The sequence below is a fragment of the Lemur catta genome, chromosome 21 (genome assembly GCF_020740605.2).
Source record: "Lemur catta isolate mLemCat1 chromosome 21, mLemCat1.pri, whole genome shotgun sequence".
Taxonomy (NCBI): domain Eukaryota; kingdom Metazoa; phylum Chordata; class Mammalia; order Primates; family Lemuridae; genus Lemur; species Lemur catta.
In genome coordinates, this window is record NC_059148.1 from 17026961 (window position 1) to 17043570 (window position 16610).

The 16610-nt window shown below is 40.2% G+C and overlaps 1 protein-coding gene across 7 annotated transcripts in view; it reads right to left on the reverse strand.

Moving 5' to 3' along the window:
- The window catches only part of PRR14L (proline rich 14 like), a 60177-nt gene that overhangs the window by 12971 nt on the left and 30596 nt on the right, over nt 1-16610 (reverse strand). For all 7 annotated transcript variants that reach the window (XR_006730677.1, XM_045534546.1, XM_045534550.1 and 4 more), the window contains 4 exons: nt 10456-15712; nt 6718-6789; nt 5905-6076; nt 5259-5365 (listed from right to left, as the gene is read on the reverse strand). Coding sequence is in view for 6 of the 7 variants with exons in the window: in XM_045534546.1 (XP_045390502.1) it covers nt 5259-5365; nt 5905-6076; nt 6718-6789; nt 10456-15712 (5608 nt within the window). In the remaining variant the exon portion in view is untranslated. The remainder of the gene's footprint in view (nt 1-5258; nt 5366-5904; nt 6077-6717; nt 6790-10455; nt 15713-16610) is intronic.

Here is a 16610-nt window from a genome sequence, read left to right on the forward strand (position 1 = left end):
CATATGAGTATACAGAAATTAGTCCTTTGGGATACAAATTTATGTTGACTTTGCTTTTGGTATTTTTTTTTCCCCAGCAGAAGTTCTTCATTTTTATGTAACATATTTTTTAATCTTTTATTTTATGGCTTCTGGATTTGTAGTATAGTTAGCCATTTTAGTCAGAAATTTCCTATGGTTTCCTCAAGTATTCTTAGTTTGATTCGTTTACATTTATCTGATTCATTTGGAATTTACTCTGGTGAGAGGTAAAAGGTATAGATCCAACTTTATTACTCTTAAATGGCTACCCAATTATTCCAGCAGCAATTTACTAAATAATCCATCTCTCCATCATTGATTTGAGAGGACACCTTTGCCATACATGAAATTTCTCTATGTATTTCTGTCTATTTCTAGACTTTCTATTCTGTTTTACCAATTTATATATTTACGATCTGGCTCATTACTGAGAATTTATATTTTAATATCTCTTAGGGCTAGTACTCTCATTTCACTCCTTCTCCAAGTTTTCCTGGCTATTCTTGCAGCTTTATTTTTTCATTTGAACTTTGTGATTGTGTTAAAACACATACCTTTCCATTTATTCAAATCTGTTTTTAAAAAGAACAGCTCTTGGTTAAGTGAAAAATGTGTTCCAACTTTTACTGTTCACTGGAATGTCCCAATCATCAAATTATGGCTTCTCAATTTGACCTTTAGTACATGCTCAGTGATAATGGAATCTTGGGTCCTTTAAGCATTTCTCCTTTACAGTGAGTTTGATGCTAAGCTTTGTCAGTAGAAGATGCTGGAGGAACAATGCAGGAGGTAGGGAGCTTCTCTTCCTGGTTTGGTGAGCTTTTTTTTGTAATTGAGACAGGATCTCTGTTACCCAGATTAGAGTGCAGTGGTGTCATCGTAGATCACTGCAGCCTCAAACTCCTGGGATTAAGTGATCCTCCTGCCTCAGCCTCCCAAGTAGTTGGGACTACAGGTGTACACTACCGTGCCCAGCTAATTTTTAAATTTTTTGTAGAGATGGAGTCTTGCTATATTGTCCAGGCTGGTCTTGAACTCCTGGTCTCAAGCAATCCTCCTGCCTCAGCCTCCCAAAGTGCGGGAATTACAGGCATGAGCCATCTCACACAGCCTAGGTGAGCTTTTGTTCTTGCTCCAGCTGCACAGTCCATGTTTGTGCGTAGGGGTGTCTGGAGGGGGGAATCTGGAGGGGCTCTGCCCTAACTACGTGGCCAGAACATATAGTCCCTCAGTGACCTTGCAGCCTTAGCACGGTGACCACCTTGCTGCAGGCTTCCCAACCCAGGTAGGGCACCTCAGGCCTTACATCCTCAGTGGCACCCGGACTTCCTGAGGTTTGTTTTCCGTGGCCCTCCTGAAGCAAACATCACATGCTGTAGGCCTTGCATCACAGCAGTGCCAACACCCTCCTGCCCACCAGCCTCGGCTTGTCTGTGCTCCAGAAGGTTGCTGTTCTTTTCTGCTTGTCCAGCTCTGGCCTCTGCATCACAGCCATCCCATGGGCAGCAACCATACCTGCTCCAACAAAGTCTCAAGTCCAACCCTGGGGAGGTGGTGCCCCTTCCAAGTTTGTCCTTCCTTGGGCACTCGCCCTCAGCCATAGTGTACCTAGCAGCATTCTCTTTACATTTAAGGCTACTCTCCTGTCATAGTTTAATACTTTATATTAAACTTCTGCTCTTTAAAATACTGTGTGGTTTCTGTCTCCTGACTGGACATGAACTGATACATGATACTATAGTAAAAACCCAAAATACCAAATTATGTTGCTATTAAATACCCTAGACCAGCGGTATTTACACTAGTGCACCAAAGACTTTCTACCGAGCATGCAAGAACCCAGCTTCAGGGGAATCTCTCTCTCAATCTTTAATTTCTAAAAGTGATACATCTGAGAAGTTTCCTGAATACTCATGCAAGTTTCTCCATTCCCACAAATTCAGTCCCTGTCTATCCTGAATTCTACTTTCACGTATGAACCAAATCACTGATCTTGCTAAGCCCTCTTCAGTGATTAATGGAGTTACTATAAACCTGTCTTGGACTTGTTTTTCCCCATTTTACACACCGTTCCGTTAAAACAGAAGAGTGGTTTTGGAAATATGGTTTTTAGGCCAGCATTAGGATATTCTGATTTCAGATACCTTGTGAAAAGGGTTGTCAGGGTGACTTCGCCTCATTCACCCTGATTATCATCAAATAATGCTTACTTAAGAAAGAGATCCTAATTAGGAAAGAGAGCTTCAAACACTAAAAATAGCTTGTTCATGTATTTAATTGTACACAATTTTTTAAGCTATTCTCCAGTCTCATTATTAACAGTATGTCATCAATTAAAAAGAAAAGTTCCACTTTCCTGCAGATCATGTGTAGCACGAAAAAAAAGATCCACTCAACACTTGATTTAAAATATATATATGAAATATATATAACAAATATTTATACTCCTGTAACAACAAAAATTCTACAATGAGCTGCCATGCCAATTGGTCTGCTGCAATACATGTTTCTCCTATATTAAAAGATGGAAGCAATAATGAGACTTATATAAATTAATAGATTGTGTTCTGATTTTTTACATGATTCTTATTCATTATTATAAGTCTAATAACAGGCCGGGTGTGGTGGCTCATGCCTGTAATCCTAGCACTCTGGGAGGCCGAGGTGGGTGGATTGCTTGAGGTCAGGAGTTCGAGACCAGCCTGAGCAAGACCCCGTCTCTACTAAAAATAGAAATAAATTATCTGGACAACTAAAAGTATATATAGAAAAAAATAGCCGGGCATGGTGGCGCCTGCCTGTAGTCCCAGCTACTCGAAAGGCTGAGGCAGAAGGATTGCTTGAGCCCGGGAGTTTGAGGTTGCTGTGAGCTAGGCTGATGCCACGGCACTCTAGCCTAGGTAACAGAGTGAGACTCTGTCTCAATAAAAAAAAAAAAAAGTCTATTAACAGAGTTTTGATTCATGTATGCATATATATTTACCAAAGGAATATCATTGCATTTTACCTATTCCTCACTTCATAACTTACCAGTTCAATTACATATATTATAAATTCAGTAATGAGAAATAGTATTATCATGCTGTTTTTATAATGTACAGGTTGAACACCCATAATCCAAAATCCAAAATTTGAAGCTTTTTGAGTGCCATCATGCTCAAAGGCTATGCTCAAGGGAAATGCTCATTGGAGCATTTGGGATTTTGGATTTTCAGGAGGGACGCTCAGCTGGTAAGTATAATGCAAATATTCCAAAATCTGAAAAAAATCCAATGTCTGAAATACTCCCAAGCATTTTGGATAAGGGATACTCAACCTGTATTATTAAAAGGGATAAATTATATTACTGACACGTAATTTTGACTTCATGGCTTTTAGAAATCTACCTTACAAGATGTGCTCCCTAATTTATTTCTCAGTGCTTTGTATCATTTTCTTATAAGTGTAAATTAACACATTTATTTGAATTGCAAAACAGAAAAATTAGGAAGTAACTTTTTAGTTGATGGGTTTGAATAATAAATTGCTTTGGCCAATTAAATGCCAGGGATCTTCCATAAATTTAATACACTAAAATCTGCAACTTCAAGTTTTTTTTTTTTTTGGACAATAGTACATTTGAGCCAGGCAAGGTGGCTCATGCCTGTAATCCTATCACTTTGGGAGGCCAAGGCGGGAGGATTGCTTGAGGCCAAGAGTTCAAGACCAGCCTGAGCAAGACTGATACCATGTCTCTATAAAAAAAAAGAAAAATTAGCCGAGAATGGTAGTGTGTGCCTGTAGTCCCAGCTACTCGGGAGGCTGAGGCAGGATTGCTTGAACCTAGGAGTTTGAGGTTGTAGTGAGCTATGATGACACCACTGCATTGTAGCCTGGGCAACAGAGCAAGACTCTGTCTCTGGGAAAAAAAAGAAGTACATTTGAATAAAAGCATTTTATCAAAAGATACCATATGTTTAGGCAAAGATTTATTAAAAAATCTTATTTTTTTCAACCCCCTTTCAGTAAATTGGATTGAATATGGTACCTCTAAGTGCAAGAGTAACTACAGTATCAGGCATGTGACACTTACTGGACTTTTCTGGTGTCCTTCCCAGACTCTGAGACGGGTAACTGCCTCCAATCCTTGGGTAACAGAATCTTTGTGATTCGGTGCTTTTCAATCCTTTGCTTTCATTAAATATAATGAAAGCATATAACTTGAAAGCTGAAAGAACTGAATGACTTTACTGTATTAAAACTCTTTCCTCTCTAAACTACTTATTTATATAAACAAGGTTCTTCAGACATAAAAATCCAAGATAGAATACAACCGATACTGAATTCTATTTTGTTCTAGTAATAAGTACCATTCAATCTAAGATATCTGAAATTATTTTAAAAATTTCTCTTAAAAAGACATACGATAGGGTGACCAACAAAAGAAGTGTAAAATAAAAATACAATATATTAAGATAAAAGTCACAGGGGAGAAGTGGAACAATCATGACCATAATTAATGCTTAACTATTTATTGCATTTGTGTGAACTATTATTGCATTATAGCGTGAAGCACTATAAAAGATACAGTACAGATTCTTTTCTCAAATATTGTCTTAAGTGATGAGGATTCTTATTCATATTTTACACATAAGTTCCTGAACCTCAGGAAGGTTAAATAACTTGCCTTGGGTTACTTAAGAGACACTGTAAGGCTTCCAGTTGCTGGTAAGAAATGAAGGTGTGAAATTAATCACAAGAAAATATAAGTCTGGAGAACTTTATGAAAAAATTAAACTTAAGACATTTAGGTCCTTCCCCAGTTTAGTGTATAGTTTAGTGTTGGGAGCTTGGGCTCTGGGGGTGGGTAAAACCTGTGACAGACAGAAACCATGTGTGCCAGGATTGACACAAGGACCTAACACAGGTTTCTAAACCACTGAGTCTCAATATCCTTACCTAAATGTGGGATGACAACAGCAACTCACCTCCTGGCATCATTGGAGCATGAACTGAGATTGTGTTTGCAAAGGGAAAGTACGATATCTGGCATAAAAAGCTTAACCAAAATTAGTATGAATGCATTAAAATATCCTTTCACACCAATATCCAGCCTCATGACTAATGAATTCTTTAGGATAAATTCCTAGAAGTATACTAAAAGACTCAGGAGTATAAGACCATTTAAAGGGTAATTATATTCTGCCAAACAGCTCTTCAAAAAAGTGAACCTGGTCTGCATTAGAGAAGGAGCTCACCTTTTGGGTCGAGGAAGGCCCATGGGAGTAAGATTAGGATCTGGCCTAGGAATGGTTTTCCGGATGCGAATCTGTGAGACTTTCTTTGGCCTCTTCTCCGGCTCAGCCTATTTGTAAGGGTTAACAAGAAAGATGGTCAAATTGTGAGACATTGTGTTTGGGTTTTTTTCCTTTTTGAGGGGTCTCATCTTATTACCCAGGCTGGTCTCAAATTCCTAGGCTCAAGTGATCCTCCCACCTCAGCTTCCCAAGTAGATGGGACTGCAGGCACACACCTCTGTGTCTGGCACATCGTAAGACATTTCAAGTATATAAAGTCCCCTTTCTTGACATTTAAGACATTGCTTCCTCAGTTTACAGGTGATTCTAATAAGTAGTTTATGACAAAGCTCTCACTCGTACGCCTGCTGTGTTTTCAGCAACTACCCCCTTCATATTATTAAAATAGAATTGTACCTTCAGTTCAGATATTGAGATTATCAGTATGAGAGTCTGTAACTGTTGGAGACAGCAGATGTTGCAAAACTAAAAAACATCATCATTCACTCATCTTTGATCACCTAGTCTGTACCTATCATGTGATAGGAGTCGATGATGGCCACCTCCAATGTCCTGTCACCTGACCCCACCAGCACTTTACATTTACCTCTTTCTGTTCTGGAGGGCTGCTCTGTGGGCAAGGACATGCTACTGTCACACCATCCAGCTCATCAAATCCAGGAACTTGGAACTCAGAGGCTGAAAGCAGGAGCTTGCTGACAGCTGATTCTGTTACCAAGACAGACTTTGGTACCAAGGCAGGGAATGGAGGCTCTAACCTAGCACGACGGAGAGAAAGACAGAAGAAAATCATAAGAAGGGTTTCAACTTCTTAAAACTCAGACCAGAGCTGAAGACTTTCCTTCTTTCCAGGAATGATATCACTAGTCAACCTGTTTTCTAGTCACTTTTGGACATCTGTAAAGAATTATAAAAATGTGGTCAATCCATTTCATTGGTATGAAGTTTTATAAGAAAAAAATGTAAAAAGGAACAGACTTTTTTTGGGTAAGAAGACATTTAGTGAACTGAACAAATGAATAGTGCTCAGACGAAGACAATCCTATCCAGAGACTGAAGCTGGTTAAATAACAGACATGAAGAAGCTACAGAGGCGACTTCTGGTACAATAAGCTGGCGAGTCATTTTCACCTTAAATAAATAAATAAATAAATAAATAAATAAATAAATAAATAAATAAATAAATGGCATTGATTACACATCCCTAGTTGCTACTTGTAATAGAGCACATTTGAATCTCAGAGTTGTTTATCTGAGAGATGTAGATCAGGTTTACAAGGATAAGAGGTCACAGTCGTGCCATGCCTGACCCATGCCCCCTACGCACGCATGCAGGTGCATTCTCAGATCTCTCTCTCTCTCACACACACTCACACCCCTCAAGCTCTCCTGTGTTTACCTCATCTGACTGCCGCTGGTGTTATACGTAGCTTCCACGCCTGGAAGAGGCACGTACGGTAACATGGTGCGGCTGAAGTAAAGTAAAAGTACAAAAGCAACAGGTTAGGGCAGTTAGGGACAACAGGAAAGGTTTTGATGCCATTGCGGGTATTAGCACGTGATACTCAATTAGAGCCCCAGGAAGACAAGAAATGTCTGTTACTTTGCATCCCACCAAGAGAATTACCTTTATGTGCCCATCACTGGAACTGGGAGCAGGCTGACAGGAAGATTATTTTCTAACATAAATAGAAAGAAGGTAGAGAAAGAAATAAAGAGGACAGTAAGAGAAGGGAGGGAAACAAGAATGACTTTGAGCTCCTCCTCCTAATCAAGTTGTTGAACATATAAAGATTTTAAAAAAATAATTTAAAGATAAAAAACATTATACTACTCAGCTCTGTAGTAATTCTATAATAATAATAAAAGATGCTAGTTTCTATAACCTTACAAAAAAAATAAAAAATCTATTCTTTTCTTTAAAGCCAAGTTGCACACAAAACATGGCTACACAGAAGAAAACTGTTAAGTTTTATAATTAAGCGTTATTTTTCTAGATGAAAAAATAGTATTAATCACTTCTAGGTATTAACACATTAATAGGTTATGTTGGAGAGCTTTTTTTTTTTAGACAGAGTCTCACTATGTTGCCTGGGCTAGAGTGAGTGCCGTGGCGTCAGCCTAGCTCACAGCAACCTCAAACTCCTGGGATCAAGTGATCCTTCTGCCTCAGCCTCCCGAGTAGCTGGGACTACAGGCACGCACCACCATGCCTGGCTAATTTTTTTTTGTATATATTTTAGTTGTCCAGCTAATTTCTATTTTTAGTAGAGACGGGGGTCTCCCTCTTGCTCAGGCTGGTCTCGAACTCCTGACCTCAAACGATCCACCTGCCTCGGCCTCCCAGAGTGCTAGGATTACAGGCGTGAGCCACCGCGCCTGGCCTGTTGGAGAGTTTTGTATACCCCTCAAAGTAAAACCTACGGTTATTAGAACTTATTATTAATAACATTAGTGTCACTAAAGTTGGTACACAACCCCCCACTGCAAAAAAAATAAAAATAAAAATAAACTAAAACCTGCATCACTTTCTACTGAATTTAAAACTCAGTACAGGTTTAATTAGTAAGACATTTGTGTGATGACCATACAATTTATCTCCTCTCAGATGTAAGAGAAATTTGTTTAACAGCTAAGAAAACCCAGATAATTCAGGTTTTTAGAATATATTTAATGCCAACTTGGGTTTCCCTGAGGAGCACCAGTAAAAGGAATGAGAGGCAGAATGGAACACTGGCAAAGCAGCTGACGGACAGGGACCAGGAGCCCTGGGTTCTAGTTCTAACTCAGCTGAAACCCTGACCAACTCATGATCTGGCTTAGGAAAAACGTTTACATATGCCTGAGTTTTATAGCTGAGCCTATAAAAAAGCCAAAAAAGATGTCTGTCCAACCTGTATTTTTTTTTTAAGTTTATTGACAACACCCCTGTCCATAATTAGAGGGACTTTTATTTTATTTTTTTGATAGGGGGTCTTGCTCTGTCACCTGGGCTAGAGTGCAGTGGCATCATCATAGCTCACAGCAACCTCAAACTCCTGGGCTCCAGTGATCCTCCTGCCTCAGCTTCCCAAGTAGTTGGGAGAGTACAAGCACGTGCCACCATGTCAAGCTAATTTTTCTATTTTTTGTAAAATAGACTGGGTCTTGAGCTCCTGGCCTCAAGCAATCTTCCTGCCTGTAAAGCACTGGGATTACAGGCTTGAGCCACCGTGCCCCGTCCAACCTGTATTATAGACTGCTGGAGAACAAAATCCTACGGAAACTAAAATTAATCTTTGTTAAGGCTTGTTTTCTGGGGCTACCCGATTTATCTTGCAATTCTAAGTGTGTTTAGAAAAACAGCAGCCTTCTAAACTCTAAGCCCAGGCACATGATGTTAAGGCGCTTTTAGAGCCAATGAGAAGAAAAAGTCTGTACAAACCTCACCTCCAGCTTACACTTGAATTTAAATTAAATAAAATAAAAGCCAGACATAGGAAATAAGGGATAGAGAGAAAATATTCTACATCAAGAAACAAGGCAGGTGGGAAAGAGTTCTGGAAGAGGAAAAAGGGCCAAAGGATCACACCTTCACAGGGTGAAGTATGTACCTTCTACACTAAATTCAGGAATAAATATAGTTTAAAGAAAGTAGCACAACCTAAAGCAGTGTGCCATAGATACACAGCAGAGCAATCATGAAGGTTTTAGAAGCATACCGACAAACTAGACAATAAAAGCAGTATACCATTATTTTAAACAATTTGATTCGTTCTAACATATTTTTATGGCTACCTTATAAGAAGTGAATATTTTCCTATTAACTATAGGACAAGTACTTATAATAGTAATTCATCTTTCAATTTCAATCAGCAATGTTCAGGTTCCGGAATGTTTTTCTGGAACCCTTTTATTTATTCAGTTTTCTGCTAAGATGCTCAGAGCATTGCACAATGTGCACTGGCAGCTTTTAAATGACCCAAAAGGATTCTGAGCCAGGCTCAGCAGTGTGCATCTACAGTCCCACTTACTCAGGCGGCTGAGCCAGGAGGACTGCTAGAGTCCAAGAGTTCGAGTCCAGCCTGGGCAATATAATGAGACCCGGTCTCAAAAAAAAAAAAAAAAAAAAAAAAAACCAGATAATGATTCTCATTAGAGACTGCACAGAGGCACACAAAGAACAAAGTATCTCCCAGGCTATTTGGAATATTAAGGCTTTTTCACTGTTGCTGTTGTTTAATTTTTCAACTATAGCAATGGTAACAGCAAGTTAAAGTTTCCCACTGGACGTGGTGGCTCACACTTGTAATCTCAACACTTTGGGAGGCCAAGGCAGGAAGATCACTTGAGGCCAGGAGTTTGAGATCAGCCTGGGCAATAAAGTGAGACCCTATCTCTAAAAATAAATAAATAAATAAAAAGTTTCCATTTACCAAAAGAATCATAAATAGGGGGATTTCTCTATCATGTCTATAGCAGCTCTTCAGGGATTCTTAAGATGAATAGTTTAACTCTCATTCTTTCTCTTCTCTTATTTTCAATTAGAAGGTATAATGGTGTTGATGAAATTATTTTTAAGTATTCTCATGGTCAAACCACAAGAATTCCTTCCTAGTTCACTTTAAATTCTATAAATCCTAAAACTAAAAAAATTTGAAGCCTCTACACTGCAGAAATGTAGAGGTTCATGAACGAGACTTGGTGATACCTATATAATTTATTCATTTATTAAAAAGTATTTATCCTGTATTCTCTACACAACACTGAGTTAGGTGCTGGCTGTATACTGCTTTGTGAACAAGATATAGTTACAAGCGATTATCTGCCACTATTTATAGTCTTCCACTTGTAATGAGTGTTTGTTCTCTGCAAGATGGGTGCCAAGAGGAGGAAACAAGACTCAAAAGACTTGACAGTTTGAAGAATAAAATGTACAGAAAAAAGAATGGGGCAAATACAGGAGTAGATTCCACAGGAGGGGGGGGATGTCTATACTTATTATTGCATTTTTTCAGCAGAGATCTGGCAAGATAAACAGAAAATGCAGATACAAAGAGGACTCCAAATAGCGTTGCATTTCTAGTAGAGCCCCTCTTTCCTCCCCACTGGCAGGAAGCAAACGTGGGACATTTGCAAAGAACGGGACAGATTTTACCTGCTCATGGTGCCCAGACTTGGCTGCTGCTTGCCGTGAGTGGAATGAAGAGCAGAGATTTCGAAGGAGCAGGTGGAAGGCCCATGCTGACTCCAAATGGACAGCACTCTGCCCACCGAGTAGGGCAGAGAACAGAAGACCTTGTCTGCTATGGAGGCTGGAGACCTCAACCCTTTCAAGCCCTGTATAAACTGGGTCATGAAGAGCCTCTGCATGGTAGGCATGTGACTGGAGAAGCTCCGTTTTTTTGTCCAGATTCGGTAACATCCTGGGGAACAAAGTGCTAGAAGTGTGTGAAGGCCAAGGACAGAGCAGTCTGCTCTGGTCTGGACTATGGCAGTGCCTCCATAGTCTTGGAGAGGAGCTGGAGGCTGTGGAGGAGCCTGAGTGTGTGCCTGACTATGGAGGCCAGCGTCTTCCCTGAATGTGGCCATCCCAGGGCAACCATGGGACAAGAAGAAAGAAAAGGTCCACTTGGGAGGCTGTGACGGGCACTGGGGGGACTCTCCTAAGGCAAGCCTTGCTGGAGCACAGTGCTCAGGAAAAGTCCTTGAGGACTCAGTCATGCAATCTGAGCCCGATTTCGCGTGAAAGGATACTGGGAAGATTTCGGAACCAAACAGCAGCGATGGCATCTTGTTGCTCAAATCTATGAAGCTCATTTTGATGGCTTCGAGAGAATAAAGTGCCAATGGCTTACTGTTAGGCCTCTTATCCCATCCACTAGCTGCCAAATACGGATTCAGCTGCAGTGTGTTGTAGGAAAATCCATCCAGGAGCCGTTTATATCTGAGGCGCTTGTAGGTGTTAGCCACTGGAAGAAGTTCAGAGGAACACCGCCGATATCTTAGTTTCTGGGTGGTCTTTGCGGCTGGGGCCAGTTTGGAGGCAAGGATGGAGAGCTTGTTTAGTAAGGCTGATTCTTTGGTAGGCTTCCTAAAATTCAGGCTCCTCAAGGGATGGCATGGTGTAGCCTTCTGCTTTGGTATGTGGCTAATTAAGCTCCTGGCAGGTGGTGTTTTGGGTTCCAATCGTGTAGGCGCAGACACAGCACTTGAACTAAGCAGTCTGTGTGCTTTTGTGGGGACAGGATCAGAGGAATTCTTTAAAAAGGCAGAACTTCTGATTTTACTTATTTTTCTCCCCACACTGACTTGCTCCTGACACAAAATTTTCTTACATTTTCGATGGAGCTGCTTCTTTAAGGGAAGTATTTCTTTCTTTGCAAAGGCACCATGTATCTGATCACACCCAGCAGCAGTGTTGGGGTCTTGTGCTTTCCTAGGAGCACCAGGAAGGCAAGGACCTGTGCATGATTCAATGTCCTTCTTTAAAGGATGGCATAAGTTTTCTTCCTTTTGGTTTTCCAACTTCTGAATAACTGCAGCAATGTCCTCCTTGGCCAGCTTTGCTAGGGTGATTTCTTTCATCGTGGTGGAATCCTCTTTGTCAACCTTAGGTTGGTTCTTGTTTTGGGTATCATCTAATATGTTAGAGGATACACACTGTTCCAACATCGTATGTGTTTTTCGATGTATGTATTCCTCTTCCTTCTGCAACATGTAGTCCAAAACCCTGTGGTTTTGGCGTTTTCCAGCATCACCAAGCATCCTTTGGCATTTAAAGTGGGTCTGAGAAATCTTGCTCACATTATCACTAGCATTATCTTCTCTGATAATCATCTCTTCAGATTCCTCCCCAACAGTTAAGTGACCCAGTGGTCCCCCCTGATGTTCCTCAGTTTCTTCTCCTGTCACTTTAGGTTCCGTTTCCATTGTCAAAGGCAAATGTCTATATGTGGCATTCTCACGAGGATGGTAAGCTTTGCAAGCATTCTTTTCCACACTGACACATATGCTGCCTTCTCCACCTGAATTTTTCATATCTCTTGATATTCCTTCCTTCATCTCAGGCTGGACTGTGGAGTCCTTTACATTTTCACAACGCATTTCATCGACTTTTGGTTTAAAAAGAGTTTTTAGGTCAGTTTCTTCACTATTAATATTAGTTTCTGAATTTTCTTGAGAATACACACACAAAGGCATTATCTCAACGGATTCCAGGCTCCCTAGGGAAGGAGAGTTCTCATCTTGGCATCTAGAAGATGTCGACTCTTTTAAGGAAATTTCAGTGGTATTTTCTTTGCCAAGCTCAGAATTTCTTTCTAGTCTTGATCCTTCAGTCATTTCTTGTGTTTCTCTCAGAGATGCTCCTTTACTTTGCTGTTCATGAAGATTATAATTTAAAGACACATTTACTCTATCCAATATTCTTGCATTTGGTTCATGATCTGAAACAGACTCCATCTCGTGGGCACAAGACTCTGGACAGTTTTCCATTTCACAGTCTTTTAAAGATCTACATGCTTTCTCTTCATATGATTTTTTTGTTTCAAGAGATCCCACTGTAGAATCAGCAGCATCTGGGAAATCTGAGTCCTGGTCAGTCGTTTCTATAAATGCGGTATTCAGTTCCCCTCTCTGAAACAAGGTACTCCTTGCGGTTTCCTGAAATGCCAGTCCACCTTGCCTTGCACCACTATCAAGTGTACTAGTTGCTTTCACGTCCAGCATGCCTTCTGTAGGCTTATTACTACAGTCTGTGTTGACGGTAGCTACCACACCGTCCGTGGACTCTTCACAACCAGAAATATTTTTACAGTCTCCTTTCAAATCACCTTTCTTTGGTCTCCCACAAGACTGTGGGTTATTACTGCCTGAAATGACCAGCAGGTGCTTTTGGTGGTGGCGTACCTCCCTGTTAGGCTCTGTGACAGTCTCCCTCTGGTCACCGCCTAGTGTCTCCTTAGCTGGTTTATCTTCATGTCTGCATTCATCAGGTCTGTTTTGATTACTCTGGCAGTCAAGGACTTCATCTGCCTTCTGATCAAGAGTTTCCACTGCTTTGTTCATGTTTTTAAAGTTGGAGAACGTAACAGTAGGAGACTGGTCCAACAATATTTCAGGACTTGGAATGTTTGCAGATTGGTGTAGTTCTTGTGTGGCACAATCAGAGATGTTATGCTTACAAAATACAGTCTCTTTTGATTTACCTTGTTTCATTCCTTCTAATCTTTCCTCACTGGGTTTGATGCGATTGGTGGTGAAAATAGTTTTGTTTGAAACTCCACTATTTAACGTGCCTGCTGTCATCTCATTTCTGATCTCACCTCCTGGAAAGTTGCCTTTAGTTTCTCTCCCGTCAAGTTCACTTTCCTCTGATGTATAACTCACCTTATGGCTGCTACCTTCCACAGAGTCTTCTGTCCCTTGGCAATGGTTAGTGCTGTGCTGAACTGCATTTTCACATTTTGTTATCAAAGAGTTATCAACTCTCAGGCTGATTTTGCTGGATTCAAAAGCAGCACAAGCAGAATACATGTTCTCTTCTGGTGCATTTTTTCCTACACAATGACAGCTAGACATATCCTGAGACTGAGCATTGTGACATTCTGTAACAGAGACCACTTGAGGAAAGCTAGCTACTTCTTTCTTACTTGGGAGAAGCCTGGAATGTAGGTCTTTTGTTCTTGAATCAGCCATTTCTTTTTTTCTCTCTAGGTTTTCTGGTTTGATGTTTAAGGTGAGACTGTTTGAAGAGGCACCACAGGTTTTGCCACCTGGTGGAGAGATGTCTTTCATTTTTGTCTTAATGGGAATGGTCTGAGTGTTATCAAGGACATCTGCTCCATCCTCTAATGGAGGGTGATGGCTCGGTTGGGTATCTTTGCTTGTTGCTAAAGGCATCTCTTTGTTTATATTTTGTAGAAAGTCAGTTGGCAACTTTGTGTGGTCTGGAGAATTAAGGGACACTTGTTGATTTAAAACACATTCACTTTCTACTTTGTTTACAACAAGTTCATCAGTACAAGAAAGTTCATTCATCTCACAGGCAATACTCTGTTCATCTAAATGTGGAATATTGTCATGTGAGGTCTCTATAGCTTTTTCTGACCCAGATCTGTGATCAGATTCTGGGGATGGTGGCAACTGAGCAGTATCTTTGCTGGGTTTGGAAATCTCATTTATAGGACTTATCTGATCCTCTGGCATTAACCTCACAAGAGATTTTCTTTCAAACAGAAAATCATTACATGATGCTTCATTTAAATGGGTGTCACCTTCCGGATTTCTCTGGATGCTGACTAAGGAGTTACAGTCTTTACTGTAAATTTTTTCATGTAACATATTGGGCTCCATAGTGGTTATCTGTTCTGGCTCTTCAACCTGCATCAAGGAGGAAAAATTGCTCTTTTCAGCGTGTCCACCTGCACGGCTCATATTAACAAAAGTTTCTCTATGGTCCTCAGAGTTTGTCAAGTTATCTTGAATGTCTAAAGCAATTTTCAAATCACTTTTTTTTAACATTATTCCTGTGGCATCAGTAAAAGAATTGGGCATTAATGAACCACAGCTCTCTGTATGGAGACTGCCTTGAATGCAATAGTTATTGTGGATATTTTCTTTTGGGGAATCGACAGTCTTTTCTCCACCAGAACAAGGAGGACCAATCTCCTTTTCTGGCTGTGTGGCATTAATAGGAAAGAGTTCCCCTCTTTCACTCCTGGGATTCCAACGCTGTTCTTCATTTTCTTCTCTAGAAGCCGAGTTCTTGTTTTGATCGTCCCCATCAAAACAGGAATTGTCTGTTGTTTCAGCAGATCCCTTCAGCAAACCATCTCCTTCAAAACCACATTTCTCTAAGGATAATGTTCTGGATTCTGGACCAGACAAATCTGATGGGAAACGTGAAACTTCAGAATTTTCTTCCAAGGGTTCTATAGCAACTACATTTCTTCTGGCTATGGGACCATCAGGTGCAGAACTGTGTTTTTCATGATGGTGGCCATGAATCTGTGGGTGATTGTCAGCTGCTTCACAGACAAAGTTAAATTTACACAACTCTTCCTTCCCACCGTCCACTTTGCAAATGGCACTGTTCCCTGGTAATAATGACAACCAAGAAGGACAGGTTTTTAATTCTTCACAATCTCTCTCTTTAGGAGTTGCTTCTGTTAATCCAGGGTCCACAAAGGTTAAAGGCTCTACGGTAACTAATCTGCTGGTTTCTGAAACCTCACCACTGGCCATGATTTTGTCTACTTCTGGGTATTCGCTGCACCCAGCTGAGAGACCTTTACTCACATTGCCATTCTTGTGTCCTTCATTATTGTCCGTCTTAGTCCCATTGACCTTCATACCTTGTACTTCTTCAATGGATTTTAACAGAGTTTCAGTTGTAATTTGTACATTTCCTTCTGTGCAAAAGAAATAAATCTAAATCAGTATGTAATCATTAAAAAAAAACTGTTTGCTATACCTTCATGAATTTTATCATGCTACACACAACAACAATAAAAAAGACCCAACTGAAAAAGAGAATTGCAGTTAGTGCACTATACCATTGATTTCACTTTTCTCTGCAAAATATGATGTAGATTTGCCAGTAACTGGTAATTTTATTTTCTTTTCTATTTTTTGAGACAGGGTCTCAACTCTGTTGCCTGGGGTACAGTGTAGTGGCATCATCACAGCTCAATGAACTCCTGGGCTCAACCAATCCTCCTGCCTCAGCTTCCTGAGTAGTTGGGACTATATGCACGTGCCACCACGTCCAGCTAATTTTTATTTTTTGTAGAGATGGGCTCTTGCTATGTTGCTCAGGCTGGTCTCGAACTCCTGACCTCAAGTGCTCCTTCTGCCTTGGCCTCCCAAAATGCTGCGACTATAGGCATGAGCCACTGTGCCCCACTAGAAACCAGGAATTTTCAAAAAATGCCTTTCTCTGAATGTTATACAGCATTCATAGATCAATGCTGGACAACTGAATACAACATGGAGACATATGCTTAATTCACAGTCTTAAGAAGCTTCCATTTCAAAACATTAATAGAGTAGATTCACAATATAACAGCTTACAGTATTAGATGACCATCTATCTCATTATTTGAATTTGTATGTCATAGATAAAATTACTCTTTGAAGAAAAACAATTATTTGTAAAACTTAATATAAAAGAGATTAATCTGTAAATTGAATATTAGCCTTGAAGTCAATTATCTACTACAACTGGCTTTCTATAAGGTTGAGCTGATAATTATTGAAGCTAAGTGACAGATACATGGGGGTTTAATACAGTCTTTCCACATTCAAATA